The 19,257-nt window shown below is 53.4% G+C and overlaps 6 protein-coding genes across 6 annotated transcripts; 2 read left to right on the forward strand and 4 right to left on the reverse strand.

Annotated features, from left to right (window-relative positions):
- Positions 1 to 533: 533 nt before the first annotated feature.
- On the reverse strand, positions 534 to 2,609 carry G647_08038 (uncharacterized protein; the record flags this gene model as incomplete). Its single annotated transcript, XM_008732350.1, has 1 exon — positions 534 to 2,609. One exon carries the CDS (start codon positions 2,607 to 2,609, stop codon positions 534 to 536), a length of 2,076 nt encoding a protein of 691 aa, XP_008730572.1.
- An 849-nt stretch (positions 2,610 to 3,458) lies between these two features.
- Positions 3,459 to 5,049, reverse strand: G647_08039 (uncharacterized protein; the record flags this gene model as incomplete). Its single annotated transcript, XM_008732351.1, has 3 exons — positions 3,459 to 4,497; positions 4,557 to 4,751; positions 4,853 to 5,049. 3 exons carry the CDS (start codon positions 5,047 to 5,049, stop codon positions 3,459 to 3,461), a joined length of 1,431 nt encoding a protein of 476 aa, XP_008730573.1.
- A 1,865-nt stretch (positions 5,050 to 6,914) lies between these two features.
- Positions 6,915 to 7,975, forward strand: G647_08040 (ribosomal protein L15; the record flags this gene model as incomplete). The annotated part of the gene is made up of 2 exons (XM_008732352.1): positions 6,915 to 7,273; positions 7,354 to 7,975. 2 exons carry the CDS (start codon positions 6,915 to 6,917, stop codon positions 7,973 to 7,975), a joined length of 981 nt encoding a protein of 326 aa, XP_008730574.1.
- Positions 7,976 to 8,640: 665 nt separating this feature from the next.
- On the reverse strand, positions 8,641 to 10,509 carry G647_08041 (uncharacterized protein; the record flags this gene model as incomplete). Its single annotated transcript, XM_008732353.1, has 3 exons — positions 8,641 to 8,714; positions 8,781 to 10,088; positions 10,137 to 10,509. 3 exons carry the CDS (start codon positions 10,507 to 10,509, stop codon positions 8,641 to 8,643), a joined length of 1,755 nt encoding a protein of 584 aa, XP_008730575.1.
- A 1,058-nt stretch (positions 10,510 to 11,567) lies between these two features.
- On the reverse strand, positions 11,568 to 14,113 carry G647_08042 (uncharacterized protein; the record flags this gene model as incomplete). The annotated part of the gene is made up of 3 exons (XM_008732354.1): positions 11,568 to 12,008; positions 12,056 to 13,468; positions 14,096 to 14,113. 3 exons carry the CDS (start codon positions 14,111 to 14,113, stop codon positions 11,568 to 11,570), a joined length of 1,872 nt encoding a protein of 623 aa, XP_008730576.1.
- Positions 14,114 to 15,997: 1,884 nt separating this feature from the next.
- On the forward strand, positions 15,998 to 18,619 carry G647_08043 (uncharacterized protein; the record flags this gene model as incomplete). The annotated part of the gene is made up of 1 exon (XM_008732355.1): positions 15,998 to 18,619. The coding sequence occupies one exon, from the start codon at positions 15,998 to 16,000 to the stop codon at positions 18,617 to 18,619; it is 2,622 nt and encodes an 873-aa protein (XP_008730577.1).
- Between the last annotated feature and the right edge of the window lie 638 nt (positions 18,620 to 19,257).

The following is a 19,257-nucleotide window of genomic DNA, read 5'->3' on the forward strand; positions in this document are numbered from 1 at the left end:
TAACCTCGCTCCCTGTGCCTAGTAAAGCACCTTCCGCCGCATATTCCCTGTTGCTGTGTCCAAGACCCCAATGCTCGCCGCATCTCGTTGATATGCAACCTTCCGCGCCGTCTTGTACTCCTCGCGGAGCCGATGCTGCGTTTCTTCGTGGGCGTGCGAACCGACGGGGTAGGCGTCTGGAGGGCGGCGTTTAGAATAAGAACTGCTTCACATTTGCTTGCTCCCTGATGCGAGCGCAGTGCATCTACAGAACCCGCGACGATACTCCGAAGGCTTGTCTCTTTCCACGTTCCGCGGCATATGGACCGAGTGACAAATACGTCGGATTGTGGAGGATTGTGGCGTGTCACTTAAGTGCTCTTCGTGTTGACATAGTATCCAGGACGGGAGCTCGGAGAGATGCTATCGACGGGTTCCGGGTCCCTCTGAAAATGTAGCTGGGACCTGCTTGAGCTATCGCTGATTGTGAGCCGTGTTGATCGTCTCCGATGTCCAGGAGTCTGCATGAACTGTGGTGGAGCTATCCATCGCCTTCACCTCCATCCTCCTATGCCCCATCGCCCATCATTCTCCTCACCGGCATCGAACTTATCCAACTCACTGCCGTCGCCCGAATATCCAATATAATCTCGGTTATCATCGATCAAGCGGCCATATTCCAATAGGAGTCGGAACATATATACCTCTATATCTTCTCGCCTCAGTACTTTGTTCGCCCATTCACGACCCTGTCTCGCAATCTTCTGGGCCTCTTGATCGTGCGGAGCGATGAAGACCTGCGAGTTGAGGTCTGCGCCCTCGTCGGCGTGCTGTTTGTAAGGCTTGCCATAGCCGATGAAGTACGTCAACAATGCGTAGAGGTCGTCGTATCGATTATCCACTGGAACAAAATGTCGCCATGCCAGAAGCCGACTATCATGCCATTCTCGGAAAATGGTGGCCTTCAGTCCGAGACTCTTGCTCTGTAAGAAAGCGTGCCACCTGCCTGAGAAGGAATGCCCGTCCACATCGATCAGGTACTTCGATTTGAATTGTGAGGTGAGCGATACGGGCGGTACCCAGGTGAAGTGATCGTTGTAGAACGAGCAATTGGGGATACAGGACATGGGCTCGGTGAATCCAACGTCGCTGTGCTGTTTGATGAATTCGGACGGCCGGAATCTCTCAAATGGCTCGTAGGTGGTGTTGACCTTCTCTGGTCCAGTATCCTTCTCCATGAGGACTTTGACCTCTTCGGCTGCCATACCCATATAGGTTCCATTGAGAAGCCGGACGAGACGCTGGCGATGCATTCGGTCCCAGTTATCAGCTAATTGAACACCGCCAGAGGTAACGCCACGCCAAATGATGGTGTCCTGCTTCTCGCGCCAATCCAGATCTTCTTTGTCGTTGTAATCATATCGATCATCATGCTGATAGTACATGTTCGCGGGGAAGAGAATATCATTGTTGACGTTGACTTTACATTCACCGAAGATGGGAACAAGCTTGTGAGAGGCAATGATACTGCTGGCCGAGTACAACATGCCATGCATGTCCTGGATTGCGGGCCCGATGGTGCATAGGTCACTTGACAGGTTGAAGTTGGTAACAAAACCTGCAAGGGGCTCCTTGTACAGACGGTCCGCCTCCGCAGTGGACATGTTGGATCGCGCGGGAGATTCTGGAGGGCAACCCTTTGCGGCAATCTCCATGTATTGCTTGCCCGGCGCAAAGAACCACTCATCATCCAGCCGCGTCGAATGATCATCAGCCTTGTCGAGAATGCTCATGTCGCGTAAGTCAAGCTGGTCCTTCGTGAAGCTGTCCATGACCTCGGGTGGCATCACCCGAGTGTCGTACTCGACTCGTAGATGTTGCTGCATATCTTCCCACGGCACGACCATTCGTGGCTGATCCAGCCGATTCATGGGAATGTCCATATCCGGCAGATGGTTGATGAACTTTTCAATCACCTTCTCCATTGTTTCGGACCGCCAGCTAGGATTCTCCACTTTGACGACTTTGTGATCGCGGATATGCACAACCGAGACCCCAAAGTCGAAATTCTCCCACATATGAGCTGCACGAATACGGATCTCGGAAGCGTTGACCGCCCAGAACGGCCGCAGGTCATCCATTATCTGCTCAAAGTCGTCGATATTGAACACGTTCCTCTTGCGCGCAAACTTGTACCATTCGGCGAAGCCTGGCGGAGGATGTCTGCCATATTTGCTTCGGTATTTCTCCACCGTCTGCCTGAAAGTCGTCGAGACCGCGGTCTCGTAGGTTCGCCATTGCGCATCGGCTGTTTGCATCAGCTGCGCGATCGGGTGCAAGTCGAAGCGTTGTACTGGTGGCACCGACACGGGCGCATCGGATTCAGCGGCATCCTCGGGTGCCGGCACCAGTGATGGTGTAGGGGTCAGATCCCATATCTCATCTGGATCTGGCGCTGAAGGCGGCAGTTTGTGTTCGGTCGGGGTTAGGTGGTTCGGGATTGGTAGTTGTGAGGCGATATCGCTGAAGTCGGTACTCGAGAAGGAGAGACCATGGAAGACAATATAGAACGCAAGGACACCCGCGATGAGCAGGAGAATCCGCTTCTTGTTGAATTCAATGGGACCCATCATGTGTTGCTGTTCATAGGACCATCGGACAGAGGGCTCTTGTTACATAGTCATCCACCTCACGATTGACAGCATTAGCGATGCAATTGAGAGAATGCAAATAATATCCCACCCTGCTCCCCAGCCTTACCGACCCATGGTTGAAAGACGTTCTAAAGGGGAGGAGTTCTCTCTAACCAAGAAATTTCAGGATTTGGCTTCAGGAGGTGCAGCCGCTGCCAATCTGGAGTGGCACGGAGTGGCTGAGGGCGAATCAAAATCCGGCCTAGCTCAGCCTCACCACCAGCCACAGTCAGCCTCAATCCCCAGAGTGCGGGGAAGCGAGGATTGACAAACACGGAGTGGGACTCATTCCATAAATCGATGAGATTTCTCCAGTTCAGCTTGGATTTGTCACTTAGGCGAGATTCGATACCCACCCGCGCCATCGCCAGATGAGGTACAGAATAGTCTCATCAGAAAGCGCTGAGCCCGGAGCCTATGTGGCAGGCACGGCAGCATTGCGAAGCCAAACTCAAAGATCATGCCTTGAAAAGCAGGTATCCAGAAAGAGGGGGATGTATACTGGCGACAACGTGTGATCATAGCGGCGTTATGGTCATTAAAAAATCTCTTGATCTCAACCAATCACTCGCGTGCCAGTCGATCAAACTGCCTGGCAAATCCAAAAACTATCCTAGAGCCACCCTAAAACTCAGGCCTGTCGGGTGATGGGCGTCCATCTGTCAGCTAAGCTCGCAACATAGAGCCTCTGAGCGTAGCATCGACAGGATGAACAACAATCCTTTCACCGGACTGACACGACATGTATGTCTGTGGCTACTGTAGTGCCCAGAGTTTTGACGTCTCTTACCTCTTCCTCTGCTCAATCTCCTCGACCGCTCTCATGACGTGCGATCTAGGCCCTTCGCTTCCGGTGATGGCGCTTGTCTTGATTGACGCGTGCCTTTCAGAACTTGGGGAGGGAGGAGGTGACAACTGCGGGTTTGGAGCCCTGAAGAAGGGCCCAACCTGCTTTGAAAAGACGCTCTCAGTATGTGCTCTCCCTTCCGCCAACGGTCCAGGTCGTGCCCGAGAAGGTGTCACCACGTCTAGCGCAGGAGCAAGTGGTGGAATCTTTGGCCTTGTCGGACTGCTTGGGGGAGTATCTTGTTGATGCTTCGCCTCACGCTCGTAGGTGCCGTTGCTCCACCCAATATCCCTTTCCCCTAGGGAGCTGCTGTCCCTTGGAGCTCTGCCGACGCCCATTTCAAACCCGAGTTTCATGAAATCAACCCAGGCGCTGATATTCTGACCGGTGTTCCGGGATGTCGACGGGCAAAAGCAGCCAAGGCCGTGTCCTTCGCTCACCTCCTGCTCGGCGGCAATCAGTCCAAAAACTTCGGGGAGACTGTCCTCTGAATCCTCAAAATCGGATTCGACATGTTCTTCACTTTCCCTCGGACTGTTCATTTCTATGGCAACAGTATTTGGGGGGCCAGCGTCGTCTTGAGGGAGCTGATGGATGTCTCCACGTGAAAGCTCACTCATGCTTCCTTGAGGGAGCCTGTAGCCGGGGTCTTCCGGGGCCGTCTTGCTCCTGAAGTCGGGAAGTACCACCCCATGTAAGGTTTCAAAGTCCGGTGTTGTACCTGAAGTATCAGTGCTGCCAGGATGCCCGTCGTTGTTTCTAAATTCGAATATCTGGGCCGTGTTGATCTGAATGAGCTCTTCTGGCGCCCCCGCCGCCTGGCTCTTCTGATGCAAAGTAGATCGTACTCGCGACTGCAATGCAAAATTGTCCGGGGTTGCCGACAAAGCGGCGGTTATTTCGTCAACAGTGAAAGCCGCGGCTATGACATCGCCGCGAATGCTCGATGTGTCGTCGTCGACGACGGCGTTGCGAAGTCTGGCCTTCCTTAAACCTGGCCATAACGACACCCATGCTGCTTGGAGGATGTTACTTACAAGGTCAACAGTGTGAGAGCGATCTCTAGCGAAGCTTTGTGAGATTGCAGCCGGAGGCTCAATTTGTTCAAATCATTGGCGCCATTTTCAGCCCAGGTTATTGTGCCACCAGATTTATCGGAAGAATCCAACTTGATCAAAGTTTCGCCCACAGCTGCGACAACTTCGCCGGTACTAGCTAGGATGGGTTGGACCCTGCGCTCGAGTGGCCAAGGTACTTGCTGAGAAATGACCACTGTATCGAAGTTGTCACGGTGTCAGACGTCTGCACTAGAGAGGCGGGCATTCTGGAATACCAGTTGTACTTGCCTGAATGGCTCTTCAGATATTCGAGGCAAAGACCAAGCGAGAAGAGCTCTTCCGACACAGCGTCCAGGCCGCGGTACGAATCACACGTACGAGAAACGAACGATTGTATGCGGGCGGTCAATGCGTCCACATTTTCAGTTAGGCTGACGCAAGCCGTGGTGATTGATAGAGTCTCAATAGGCATTGTTGCTACTGGATTTCAAGGATGTCTCTCGAAGGTTTCTCACCCAGATGCGAAGACCTACTGAGAGCCCTGGGTAGATCGGCAACACTGAATTGAAAAGATTAACAATGCCTGTTGAGAACAAGTGAGGCTGGAATTCAAACGATCCGGCGAGGTTCATGAGAGATAGCGGCAGTTGAGGAAACGACCGCTTCGTATGGCCCCTCTCCTTTGACTTCTCCCTGATGTTCTCCTTGGGCCCAGGGTGCATGAAGCCATGCCACCCCTGCCCTCTGGAGTTTCAACGTGGCACCAATCGAGTGGTCGCCACCTGATGAGCGAGCCACTCGGTGCTTATAGACAGACGGACAAGACACGGGTCATTGTCGACATGATGTGACTGACGCAAGGAAGAGCACGACGCTGGGCCAGTAGTAGGCAACAGTGTCAAGATCCTCGGGAAGCGCTTTGATCCCCGGAAGACGACCTTCATGCACTGGCGCAATGCCCATGCACCTTGACCCGCGAGGCTTGTAATCGCGGAGACCCAGACTCGGCGGCTGCCAGCTTCGAAGCGATTCAAGCTGGGTTCAATTGGAGCGAGGATCGACTCCTTCGACTTCGATGCTCAGCCTCATGCGAAAAGTCGGTCGTAAGATGATAATCTAGCTCTTGCCACCACTTAAAGTTGGTAATGTTGCTGCGCGCCTCGAGATGTACAGTACTGGGGTAGTTAGCAGGCAAGGCTGAACCGGACAGGGGCACTAGGGGCTGGCTGTCTTGACTGGCACTTTGGACGACGGGGGCCAACAAGCCGAAACCTTGTTGACCGGCGCTATGAGTGCCCTGAGCATTGTGGAGCTTGGGTGGAGTTAGTGTGAAGCACTTTTACGGTACCAGGCTCACATGTTCCGTTCAACAACGGGGATAACAAGAGCAAGAGGATTAAGGACGTACGGAGTAACTATGCCATCTATTTCCCGAGAAGAGGATTTCAATCTGGACTTCATCATATCCGTGATGTTGGTTCCCTTGACTGGGTGTCAAGTCATATACATGTTGCTTCTTCTGCGCCTGTCCTCATCAATATATTCTGGCACCTCCCCGGCACAAGTCGCCCATTGGACTAGCGTTTGTATCTTATGATATTATGGCTTGAAGCAAGTCACTGAAATCAATTACCGTGACCAACTGCCAGTTTAACCATAGGTCCCAACTCAGTTCCACCAAATGCCCTGCCTAAGACCACGACGCGCAGTAACCAAGCCATGGGATTCGTAAGTCCCAATTCTCGTTGCTACGATGTAAATAGTCGAGGACAGTGATGATGTCCTGAGCAAAAACTTCTCCTTCAATGTAGTCTGCTCGCCGTGTCACCCAAACTCGTCCTCATAGCCCGCATCTCTTGGGTCTTCATGGTGCCACTCGCTCATATTTCCATGCTCCTGAAGGTCGTGATAGCGGAGATCTCTTCTTCAAATGAAGCTTAAATTTAATCCGGGTTTGTTTCTTCGAATGTACCCAGCAAGTCCACAAAAGGCGAGCATCATCAGAAGTCTGATGGCGTGTCACATGCCAAGACCGGCTCCCCTTCACCTTGGAGTAACGCCTTCACTATGCTCGACGTAAGCGGGATCTCGCTCCGTATATGTAACAAAAGGGCCACAGAGTTCTTTACTGAAATCAGAATGACAGTGACACGAGGAAGCAGGGGTGGGAAAGGACTGGGTGGCAGTTGGAATCCACGACTGCGTCGGCCGCTAGCGCCTTGGCAGTACGGTCAGCCATTGAGCCACGCGCCACGCGCAGTCGGAGCTTCAACTTTTCGGAATCGACATTGAGAACTACCCTGCTGGTGACACTCATTACACACATTTCCAGTCGCTATGCCTCCTCGTCTACCACTGCGGCTGAAAGCCCTATCATGCGACCCTCTCCCATCTGCCTCTGCATCAGTTGGAGCGGCACCGTCGGTCTCGGCGATCCCAGCCTTTCTCCTTCCCTTTCTTCACCATCAACCTCAATCCCCTCAACGACGGCATGCCTCCGTCCTAACCTCCTTGTCCGACCGGCCTGGGGCGTACAATCGAAAAATACGAAGAGGGCGAGGTCCCGCGTCAGGCAAAGGAGGTAAATCCGGCAGGGGCTCAGACGGACAGAAACAACACGGCAAAGTGCCAGAGGGGTTCAATGGAGGCCAAACGCCCGAGCACATCGTGCACGGCAAATATGGTTTCATCAATCAGTCAGTCCAACTCCCGAGACTAATAACGTACATGACGAAATGGCAGCTGGACCCGGTGACTGACAGAGAATCGCCTCCAGATTTGCGAACGACATGTCGCCCGTCAACTTGGACAAGATCCAGTCCTGGATTGACCAGGGCCGCCTCGACGCCTCCCGACCAATTACGCTGAAAGAGCTGAGTGCATCGCGTCTGCTGGGCCAGATCAAAGACGGCGTCAAATTACTGGGCAATGGCGCCTCCGATCTGAAAACCCCGATCCACATCGTCGTGTCCAGGGCGTCGCAGTCGGCAATTGCTGCGGTCGAGGCACTGGGCGGCACGGTCACCACGCGCTTCTATACCGCGCAGGCGATCCGGCGCATCAAGGCCGGCTCCACGCATCCATTCGTCTCGATGCGCTGGGACGCCGTGGCGCTGAACAACCCGCACCTGGCCGTCGAGGGCGCAGAGGCCATCGAGAACCGTGTCAAGGCCATGGGATTTCGCTACAGACTGCCGGATCCGAGCTCTAGAAAGGATCTGGAATACTATCGCGACGCAAAGCACCGGGGATATCTGAGCCACACCGTCAAGGAGGGAGAGATGGCAAGTCTGTACTTTAAAGAGCCTCTCAGCGAGGAGCAGTTGAAGGCTCTGAAGAGGGAGAGTGCCAGGGGCGGCAGAGCCGCCAAGAGGAACGAAGGCGACAAATTGTGGTAAAGCCAGCTGCGTCTAAACATGAGCGCTGGTGAATGGGAAGAGCATGGGTGCTACTCTATGCTCCTCTCCGTGAGGAGTGTCTGCCCTAACACCACATACTGGTAAAGGGTTCTCCCCTCGGATGTATAGAGAACCACAAAGCTATTTCGTGCGCGGTGGTCGTTCCGGCACTCGACCGCAATGCTATCTATCGGTCGTTCCTCCCTGAGAGTGTGACGATATATACATCCACTAATGGACCAGAGGGGCTTGAGGGAAGGACTCAGCATTATGGTGTACTGAACATTCGACATTGTATAGCATAGCACCTAGATAGCCCAACAGAGCATGATGATACACTTTTCTTTCCATCAGCTCGATGTGAAGATGCACTTCGTACCACTGAGGCTCTGGAAAGGCGTATTGCTCGAGGCACGTTTCGAGGTACAGCATTTCGCATAGCGCAGGCAGATCTCCCAAGCACGCGTGCAGTCTATGCCAAAAACAGGCACCAATCGTCATTTTTCCGTATCGAAGCCGCCAGTAATACAATCCCAATGAAGGCTGCAAAGCAGCTGATTGCGCTTCAGGCAATTGCCCTTTGAAACATCCCTGAAACATCCCTTGTTATACGACCACACGCAGACAGATGTCTTCCGCATTTGTTCCCCGTGTCTCTCCCTTCGCTACTCTCGAGACACATCTCTGCCAAAGAACTTGGCCTTGACCCAGTCGAAGCAGACGAGGATACGGTTGCGTGCTACGTAAAAAAATGTCAGCTAGATGTACACCCATGGTCGGAGACGAAACCAAGGGAGGAACTTACTGCTAAAGCACATGCTCAGGTATGCGCTCTTCCAGAATAGGTAGGTCATGGTGCCTCCGGAGGCAATGTTACCGCTGAACCAGCTGACGTCGGCCACAGCCTTCTCCGCTCCAATGTACGCCAATGATCCTTGATGCGAATAGCTAAAGGCACCAATCTGCTTAACGCGACGCAATTGCCGTTGTCGCTCGTTGATCTCCTCCAGAATGATCTTGCGTTCATCCGACTTGGCGTTGGCTTGCTTAGCGGACAGTTCGCGCATCTCAGCCTCAATCGCGTCCGTCTTGGCCATGGTGTTGAAAAGACGGGCGAGGAAAGCGCCCTCCTGCGCGGCAACCTGAGCGGTAGGTGCATAGTTGGCGACCGCACAGTCACCGACAGCCCAGATATTCTCCGCGCCATTCACGACCAGGTATTCGTTGACCTCGAGCCCGCGACGGGCCTTGGCTTGAGCCGGGATTTGAGACATGAGGTCTTTGACCACGGGGCGCACCGCGTTGCCGGTCGCCCAAACAAGCAATCCATATGGTATCTTCTCGATTTCTTTGCTACCGTCGGGCTTCTGGACTTCTGCTTCGATGTACTTGTCGGTAACGTTCTTGACCATCGTCTTCGTCCGGATCTCAATGTGTTCTTCCTTGAACGATGACTCAGTGTACTCGATCAACTGCTTGCTGAACATGGGAAGAACGTTGGGGAGAGCCTCGACCAAAGTGACGTGGAAACTGTCTTTGATCGACGGCACCCATTTCTGCAGATCTTCCATGAAGAAATCTTGGAGTTCGCCGGCAAATTCGACACCCGTGGGACCACCTCCAACAACGACCATGTGCAAAAGGCGCCTGATCTCCTCTGGAGACTGATCCTTGAACGACGCAGTTTCGACGCAGTCCATGATCTGCTTGCGGATCTTCTGAGCATCGTTGACCTCTTTCAGGAAGCAAGCATGTTCGCGGACACCGGGGATTCCAAAGGTAGCATTTTCAGCGCCGACGCCGATCACCAGCATATCGAAGGGTATCTCGGTCTCCATCACGTCACCCTTGATCTCTGATTCGTCTTTGGCGTACACAACTCTCTTCTCATAGTCGATCTTGGTGGCTTCCGCTTCATAGTACTTGACATTTGCCTTTTTGTGTCGCAGGATGTTGCGGATGGGCTCCATGATAGACCGGTGCTCGATGGTGCCAACTGTGCAGGAGGGAAGCAGGGGGGTGAAGAGGAAGTAGTTGCGCGGCGATACCACAACGACATTGTAGTTTTCCGTGTCCAGCTTCTTCAGTAGAGATACGGTGCCCCAACCGGTACCTGCACCGCGTTAGCTCGGAAGGGCACTTATCAAAGATAGCGGCAGACCAAGGATGACAAGAGTTTTCTTGCTCGGATCGGGGTCGGATTGATCTGGAGGATGATGGAGGTCATAGACCTGATAGCCGATGTATCCCAGACTAGCGAGAACAGAGAGGTAGGTCAATCGCCACGTCCAGCGAAGGAACCTGAACCGTCGCCGGGGTTTGGGTTCTGGAGACAGCTCGACTTTAGGAGCATCGGCGTAGGATCGGCGGAACGACTGTGAAACCAGAGGTCGAGGGAGTAATGAAGACGGCTTCAAAGCACTTGCGACTGAGAAGTTCGACCTGCGACAGGTTGAGAGAGCTCGCATTGACAGCGGCCTGTATGACACCATAGGGACGCCTGGCATCATGCGCAACGGTAGTTTGCCCGCCATGTCGGTCGACTTTGTCAGAGTCAGGGGCTCAAGGTGACTCTGTCGAGACCATCACGAAGGAAAGAGCTAGGAGAGGAGGGGAGAGGGCACAAGCAGAGGATTGAGTGAGGAAAAAAGGATGGTGTTGAGGAAGATTAGGGTCAGTAGGTAATTTTGCCGCTGCAAAATACATTGCAGGATACGTAACTTTGCAGCAGCTCGGGAAGGTGGGCCGCTGTTAGCTCTGATCCGGCCACTCAGAGGGCAGGGAAGCTGATAAGCAGAAGATAGAGCCAATAAGGGGCGTTGGGTTCTCTAAGATGCACGTGGTACGTATCATCCCTTCGCAGCTTCTACACCCCCCAACACAGTACCTCGTACTTCAGCTTCACACGCGATCGTCTGTAGGCCTGTCACAGTATGCTTGTTCACGGACTGAACGGCTGAAAATGACGGCGACGGCCTCCGAAGCTCATGGCTGAAGATTCCAAGGGATCCCGGATCACTTCAGACTTCAGCCCCAAGAAATCGGGGCCCGTATCACCAGTATCATCAGTATGTATCCTTATGTCAGCAACCGCTCGCTTGGGAAGCCTCGCTCTCGCACGAGCCCCCCCAGATCGAGTCGTCTGTAAGTGAATGGGTCTTGTTTTTCAGCCTAGGAATGGTTCTTGCTTGACAAACATCAGGGATTTGTATGAATCACTTGTACAACACAATCCTGGAATGAGGCCGAATTTGGACGAGCCGCTGTAACCCGCTGATGCCTTGGATCATATCACCATCCATTTACGAACTGATCCCTCGAACCGTCTGAGCGTCCTGCTCGTACCATTCCAATGTCGCTGATCTTTCAGACATGATTCCAACTTGGTCTGAGGAGATGCGCTCTATCCAAGAGCCGGCATGCTCGAGGCCCACTGGAGACCAATGGACCAAGACCTGCCTGGTGCGAATCCCAGACCACTCATCTGGACATTTTTCCCGACCAGCTAAGTGTCGTCTTTCTCATGTGGTTCAAGACTGAGCCTCGCCTCATACAACACAAACCCTCAGAGGAATCCAACTGTCGACCAAACTCAACTTCCATTCTGTACTTGCTCCGACTTCTTTTCGGACAATATCCTCTCTGCTTCGGGCCTGCCCTCTGGCGTATATTCGGGTCCCGCCTCTTGGTCTTCATTTTCCTGCTCTTTGATCACGGTCTGCATCAGCTCTTCCGAGTCCTGATCCGAAACGGCGCCTTCCGGGGCAACGCCAGAATGTCGTCGGGCTTCGCCAACAATCATTTCCACTTCACTGATGGCCAACTTGTCTTTGTTGGCATCTGTTTCGACTCCAATGTCCATCTTCGTGTTTGTTTGCAGCTTCTGCGGGTCGAAGCGAACAACCATTACTGACAGGTTGTCGGTGGAGAAACGCGCCAAGGCGTGATCTACGAGGATCTTGGAGGCAGCTTGCGGATCTTGGATATTGCGAACGAGATCGACCGCCTCTTGATCTGAGCAAACATCCCATAGCTACTTTAATCAGTATAAGTCAAGACAAGGTGGACAGTTAGACTTACCCCATCACAGGCCAGGATCAAGAACTCGTCTTGATCAGGTTGAATCACTGTCTCAGTCGTATACGGGTGCCCGGTGACCAGGTCTTTTAGATACGAGTCGCCCAATGCTCGTGTCACAGCCAATACCCCATTCACTCGATTGTTCAGAATCAAGCCACCAGCTTTTGATATCCTTCGTCCCTCATTTTCATCCATACCTTTGTGGTCATAAGACAAACGGAGGGCTTTTCCATTCCGACATAGCACGATGCGAGCGTCGCCAACATTAGCGGTATAGAGCACTCGTTGTCGGGTGGCTTTCTGCTTGGCTTCTTGGATCGCTGCGGCTGCCGCCTCAGCAGTGGAGTTCGATCGGGGAGTCGAGTCTTTGGCATCCTTCGACGCTTCGCTATTCTTCTCGTTCTTTTCTGCTTCCTTGGCGGCCGCTGCTGCCAGACTTGCAATGGCCTGCGACCCTGTCGCGGAGTGGTTGGTAGGCACGCGGTCTTCCCACCTCAGGACCGCAGTAATGGCAGTGCATCCACTGTTCTTGAGCGGCAATTTCTCCAACTGGTTGTCAGCAGAGGTGTATGTTTGATCAAGCAGTTCCGGGACCGGCGTATTCGGGTATTTGCGCATCAGATCTTCCAGAAGGACATGCAGCTTCTTCCCACACCATTCTGCAGCAAAAGTGCCCGCGTGGCCGTCAAAGATGGCGAAATATCCATTATCCGTCTCGACGACATGCTGCCCAGAGTCTGAGGGGATCGTCGTCAAGCTATTCTTGTCTTCCCGCGAGCTCTTTTTGGAGAGTGAACTATCGGCCGAGGCCAGCACAGGGGCTGGGGTGCCGAGGAAGTTGTAGAGATATGCATGAGTGTCTTCCATAGTGCGACGGCATTTTTTGTTTTTGTCTTCCGTCACACCTACCAGGAAAGAGGAGTTGGGAGTAGGCTGCGACTCGCCGGCCGAGTTATTCAGGGAGCCCTGGGGCACACTGAGGGCGGGATCTGTCTTGGAGAGTTTCTGCATGGGCGTCTGAGGGCCGTCCCTGTCGCCATGGATCAGCGAGTTTTTGGCCTGGGTGAATATCTCTTTGGCTTTGGCGCTACTACTCCGGCGCTTCTTCGCGTCGGCCGTAGGTGATGGGGCGGGGTCTTCTGCTGGTTTCCTGCTCTCGCCTTTGGGACTCAGGTCATTCGTGTTGACTGTAATGCTGCCACCAGGAGAGGTGGGGGTAGTGTGGTTGCTGTCAGCGCTGATCCGAGGGGGCGCGTTGTCCGTGTCTGCATCCTTCTCTTTCTTGCCTCCAAAGACGCGATTGAGAAACCCCCCAGAGGAGGATCTCCGATCGGTGGTGCCCGCCAGCTTGAAGACGGCGCAAGCTCCTGAAGGGTCGCTGAGGGTACGGTTGGCGGGCGCGAAGGAGTCGCTCTAAACGAGGCAGAGGATGGGGCGCAGGGAGTTGCAGTGCAACGTCGAGCAGTGGCAACAGAACAGTGACAGCAACGCCGCAGGGGATTAGTCGTGGCCGGGAAGAGAAATAGGCGTCTCAATTTAAGGATGTGCGCAAGCAAAGGTCGCCCAAGACTAGATTGTTCTGTGCGAAAGGCCGATCACGAGTGTTTGAGCTGGCTGGCCAGTGGCAGAAGCAGAGCAACGGCCGAGTGGCAGAGTGGGATATGAGGTCAGTTGTGAGGGCGCATCTGGCCGAGGTGGTGATGAATGTGGCAGTGCTTTGGGCTCCTCTCGTTGTTCTTCTCCGCCTGTCTGAATAAGGATAAGGATGGGCGATGGGCGATGGGAAATGGGCGATGGGCGATGGGAGATGGGCGAGACAGTGAAGCTGTGGGGGAGGGGAAGGTGAGCGCCAGCAAGAGACTCGGCAAGGGCAGCAGCAGCAGGGACGCGGCACCGATGGTGGCACGTCGACGTCAGTCAGTCTAGATTTACATAACGAGTACGGAGAGAGTCATTAACTCAGTTACTGCTCAGTACATCCTCATGCCCGTACTCGTAGCGGCTGCCTGGAAGCCACGTACGCAAGGCAGCACCACGTACGGAGTACTTGTCCCTCATTACCCGCTTGTGTGCAGCGACCTTGGGGCTCGGAGTACGCAGTACACAAGAGCGAAGGAATGCAGCTCTCCGTCCTCCCCTCGTCCTCCCCTCTCCCTCCCCACGGAGCACCCTCATCGCCGAGAAGCGAGAGCTTGAAGAGAAACCCTCGCTCTTTCTGGCTAGTCTGGTGTTTGGGTTCATCGCCATCGATTCGGCCGAATAGTTTGCTTCCAGCATCAAACTTGCAACATCTAGTGGTGATCTCTCAGCAGCCAAATAAAGCATAGCAGCTCTGTCGTTGATGGATCCCAGGGCTGGAATGAGTCTAGCGAGGGCCTTTGGAGACACTGACACTGGAGACACGCCTTCTGGTTAACGCCGTCGACGTAGCTAACGCCGCGTGGAGTACAGCACAAGTTCCCGCAGCGGGCGGCGACTATTTCTCCGTCTTGCTAACTGCACATCTTCCCCAGAATCCATCTCCGGCGGCATGCATATCTTATGCGACGTGGTGTATGAGACTCCTGGGATGGCCACTCTTCGGCGTCTGCTTATGTCGCTTCACGTGTGTCTCCTCGGCTTCCTGTTCAACTGCGTTGCTTTGGTGGTCAGCAATATCATGTTGCCAAAGAGCCCACAGTTCTCCTGCATGGCTTCATGCTCTTGCGACAAGCTCGAAGGCTGGCCGACTGCACGTCCGCGCAACAAAGCAGTTGGTGTCAGAGAGAATCTCTCATCATACCAAGGATGACAACCCCCCTCATGGTTGTTCACCACTTCAGCAAAACAGTCATCTATCCACTCGTCGGCACATGCTGAGCTCAAAGAGGTTGAGATGGATAGGACTGTCGGTTTGATGCCTCATTCTTCGAAGATGTGTGGGACGCATCTTTCAAATGCGCGCAACCCCCAAGAGAGTCCAGCTTGTGCCGTCAATGAGGAGGTCGCATGTCTCCGCGTCTCCCACCCTCGACACTAGGGATCAAGGCCACGGTCCGAAATTGTCGGGATATATCTACTGTGACAAGTTGGCTGCAGTGTCTTCGGGAAGACTTCCATGCTCAGAATGTTGCCAAACCATGACCGTCGCAACTGTGGATTGGACGGGACTGCTTACCATGAGGACAGCGCAACTGCTTCAAAGGTCAAACTCAAAGACATCACTTCGACAGATCTCTGGCCGAGTCGAACATAATCTCTGCCTCCTGTGTCTTTCAGCACCGCCTCAAGTTTATGAGAGACCGACCCATAACCACATTGAGATTAGACAAGAGGCGAAATCACCTCGTTCATCGACCTTTCTCTGTGATGTCTTTCAGAATCGTTGACGTCCTCAAACTCTTTCAAGCACAGAACCCGGTCCTGATTCTGACGATTTGTCCACTCCTTGGCACTTCCCTGGAGTTGACGGTGTTGTGTGCTCATGCTCGTGGATCTTGTATATGATTTATCCTGGTAGGTAATCAGTCTCAACACTTTTACCGGTACCGGCCTCGGGGTTGGGGGATTTCGACTCCTGTTACGTCGACAGGTTTTCATTCCGCTGGGTCACTGCTCTATGGAGCTGTCTGAACCTTTGCAAGTTGTTATGGCAAGTCTCCTTCACCCAAAATCACGTGCAATGCAATATTCACGAAGCAGTTGTTTGTACCGTACCCTGGCTGACAGCCACCTTGAGGCGCCAATGATACTGCGTCGTGCTTTCAGCTTTCTTCGAACTCACGCAGGCAATGCCGTCCAGGATTTGATTCTACCACCACATCTCTGAGCTCCAGGATCCAGGGACCGTGTTTCTAACCCATCGATACCTACATCTCTCGTTCTCTAGCATCTCTCCTCTTCTCGTCGCATGACACTCCGGCGTTATTGGGACCAGCTCGTGGCAACGAAACGTACGAAAACATGTTGCACGACTGCCTCTTCACAAGCTACAAGCGTTATAAAGCGGACACGGACTATATCGCCCATTGGCTCGCCACTACTGCCAAACAATGCGGTTATGTCACGCACCACGATCCTCGCGAAACGCCACTCAAGACGCCAAACAAGCTGAAAGGAAGAGCCAGGACCCTCGCAAGGCGTGACGCAGAAAACGCAAAAAAGCAAGAAGATGGGGCCTCGAGCGCTTCCTATACCATAGCCATTCAAGACTTCCTTCCCATGGCTCAGCAGATATCCTCATTCAGCAAACCCCCTGTCAAGGTTCCGGAACACTTCATGAGAGTGATTGAACGAGCCATATCCCTGCGCAGAAAGGTGAGCAAGGCTATGGCAGACCCGCAATATTCAGGGTCCTCGCGGTCCTCCACCAACCTGGAATCGGATTCGCGTCACGCTCACTTTGTGGACATCCTGGTCAACGTGCAACAGAAATTAGGCCATCTTGTCGCTGAGAAGGGGCAGAGTGGCCCTAGACCACAAGAAGCTGCCAAGTCTGATGACAGGTCTGGCTTCAACTTCACCAATATGTTCGATTGCCTGTCAACAGATGATTTGTCAACGACCGAGCAAGACAACGACGGTGACAAGCCGGGCCAACATCTTCACAAGGAAATACCACGTGTCATGCCAGACCTGTGCTGCAAGGCTGAACGACCCAAAGACTCTCTTGAGGCATCCGTGGCATTTGTGTGTCTGCTGAGTGACATGCAACAAATGCGTGAAGTGATTTCAGACTGCTGGAGGGGTTATCAAAGAGGTACCCTCGATCTGACCACAGCTGCCTTGACCTCGAATACAGCTTTTGAGCTGGCATGGCGCTTGGAAGGAGACTTGGAAGACCTTACTGGAGATGGTAACGTCGAATCGCTTCTGAAAAGCCAGCATGCCATACTCTGTCAACGCATGAGAGATTTGCCAGAGTACACTGACCTGAGCGAGGATGACTTCGAGTTTGCGACGCACAACGCCGCACCAGAAGCCTTCTTGTGGTCGGCCTACAAGCATTTGAGATATTTCCTGGACCTCGGATGTATGAAGACTGTGGTTAGCCCATCGGCAGACACCTACAGACCCGAGTCTGGTTGCTCAAGGACGCTGGAACAACAGGCGTTCCTGGAAGACCGCCGCTTCCTTAGCCAGGTATTTTCCGACATCATGGTATATATGGGAGGCCAGGACGTCCACGGCGACTCACACATTGACGAATTGACCCGGGGCTTTCTCGACATGTTTTGGTCGGCCAGGGTACCTTTGTGGCTCGCTTTCGCCACGCAAGTCTTCCTTGACATCCACCACATGCTGCACAAGCAGATTGGCAAAGGCTTCGAGCTACTTCAGATGGTCGGTAAAATGATAGTACTCTCCATGGAAGACCAGGCCAAGCATCATCACAATGGATCCGACGGACCATTCCATCCGTTTGCTGAGGCATTTGACTACTTGAGTCGAATGATCCGCGATATCTGCGAGGAGGATCTCCTGCAGAGGGCTCGCGATGTGACAAATCTGTTTGACGGGCAGCAAATTGAATCGTTCCGGTTCCTGAAGATGAATCCAATCTCATGTGGGATCAAGCTCTACGCCATCAAAGCCCTGTACCGCCACCTGGCTCTGGAATTTGTCAACTGCCGCTCCGACGCCATCCTCTCTTGTGCTCATCTGAACAATGCCTTGATCCAGGAAGGCTATATGCAAGGTCGGTGGCGAGACATGGACTTTGTCTACAAGGCCCAGGATGAATCGAATCTGTACGCCGGTGCAGCTCCCCAAACCCCTGACGATTGCCACAAGCGCTTTTGCTTGGCCGTCCTCGGTTTCTCCATCACCAATTTCGCGCGGAACCGGAGGAAGCCACATAACATTGCGCTCAAAGCGAACGGACATAGAGTCTTGGAAAAGCGGACTCCCATTTCCGACGCGTTCTTTCACCGGTACTGCTTCCAACAAGACCGGAAGAATCTCAGTGCACAAGAATTACTGGACATCCTGGGCACGAACAAGCGGAAAGTCATGGTGGAAGCTTCGGAGGGCGAGGAGGCGCTCATGTGTGACATTGTGATCCCCAAGGCTCCATCACGGGAGCCGAAAGCGTCGAAAAAGGCTCGCCGCGCTGTTACTCCAGACATCAGCCCCGTAGGCGTTCTTCGCAAGCTGCGCCAATCGCTGGAGGCGGAGTCGCTGGAGCTCTCGCTCGACTATATGACGATGCACCGCATATGCACCCGGCTCCTCCTCTCTGTGCGAGATGCAGTGGCAACGCAGATGCAAGACCTCTACGGAACAGCCCCAAGACAGGAGAGAGGCCTCCCATTGGTTGTGCTGTTTATTCTGAGTACCCTGGTGGCTGGGAAGGGCAAGTCCAAGTTGAACATCCTGCCGTTTCGCAAGGAGGGTTACAAAGGCATTGGAGACGATCTCATGCGCAAAGCAGCCGCTCAAGTCGAGGAGATGACTTCCAAAAAGCGGGAAGGATGTGAATGCGTTGTCGGGAAAGGGCTCACGCACGGAGAGACCGTCGTTGCACGGGCCCATACGTTTACTGGAATGGCATACCGCGTTCATTCAGGCCACGAGGAGCATTGATGCGGTCAAACGTCGCTAGCAAATGCGGGCATATCAACATCGTCTCTGATGTGAGGCCTCGAAAGTCATCGGTCTGTCCGAGGATCCATCGGACGACCTCGAGAGTGTAACAAAATTGTGTTTTCGGCATTGGAAAGACGGAATACTGTACCTGCTTGGAACATTGGTGCAATGCTTGGATCGAGTCAGAGGGTTACTGGCACTCCAGGCAGGCTACTAGAACCATAGCACTTCTCAGATAGTGCAATGATGAATGAACAAAATGCTCGACTGTTCATCTTCTGAGTCATAGCACTTTTCAGATACTATCACTCCCGAACCCGCCCTCCCTTTTGTGGACACATTGCGACTTTGTCTCACTTGAAGCTGGGTTAGAGCAAGGGACATTTCTAACCGTGAATGTGACGGCAACCCTCTAAGTGTTCCTCCGATCATTAACATGACAAACGAAAGGTATTGGATCAAAAAATACCCTTGTTGTACCTCGGACTGTGGGTGTGTGGTAAAGTTGTTGCTCGGAAATCCGTCTTTGGTCTAGGCGGCCTACCGCTTTGGGCATGGTCGAGGTTGGGCCCGCCGCCGCTTTAAAAGACTACAAGATCACTTTTCCATCACCCTCCCTCTCTCCCCAGACCCCC

The sequence above is a fragment of the Cladophialophora carrionii genome (assembly GCF_000365165.1).
Source record: "Cladophialophora carrionii CBS 160.54 unplaced genomic scaffold supercont1.6, whole genome shotgun sequence".
Taxonomy (NCBI): domain Eukaryota; kingdom Fungi; phylum Ascomycota; class Eurotiomycetes; order Chaetothyriales; family Herpotrichiellaceae; genus Cladophialophora; species Cladophialophora carrionii.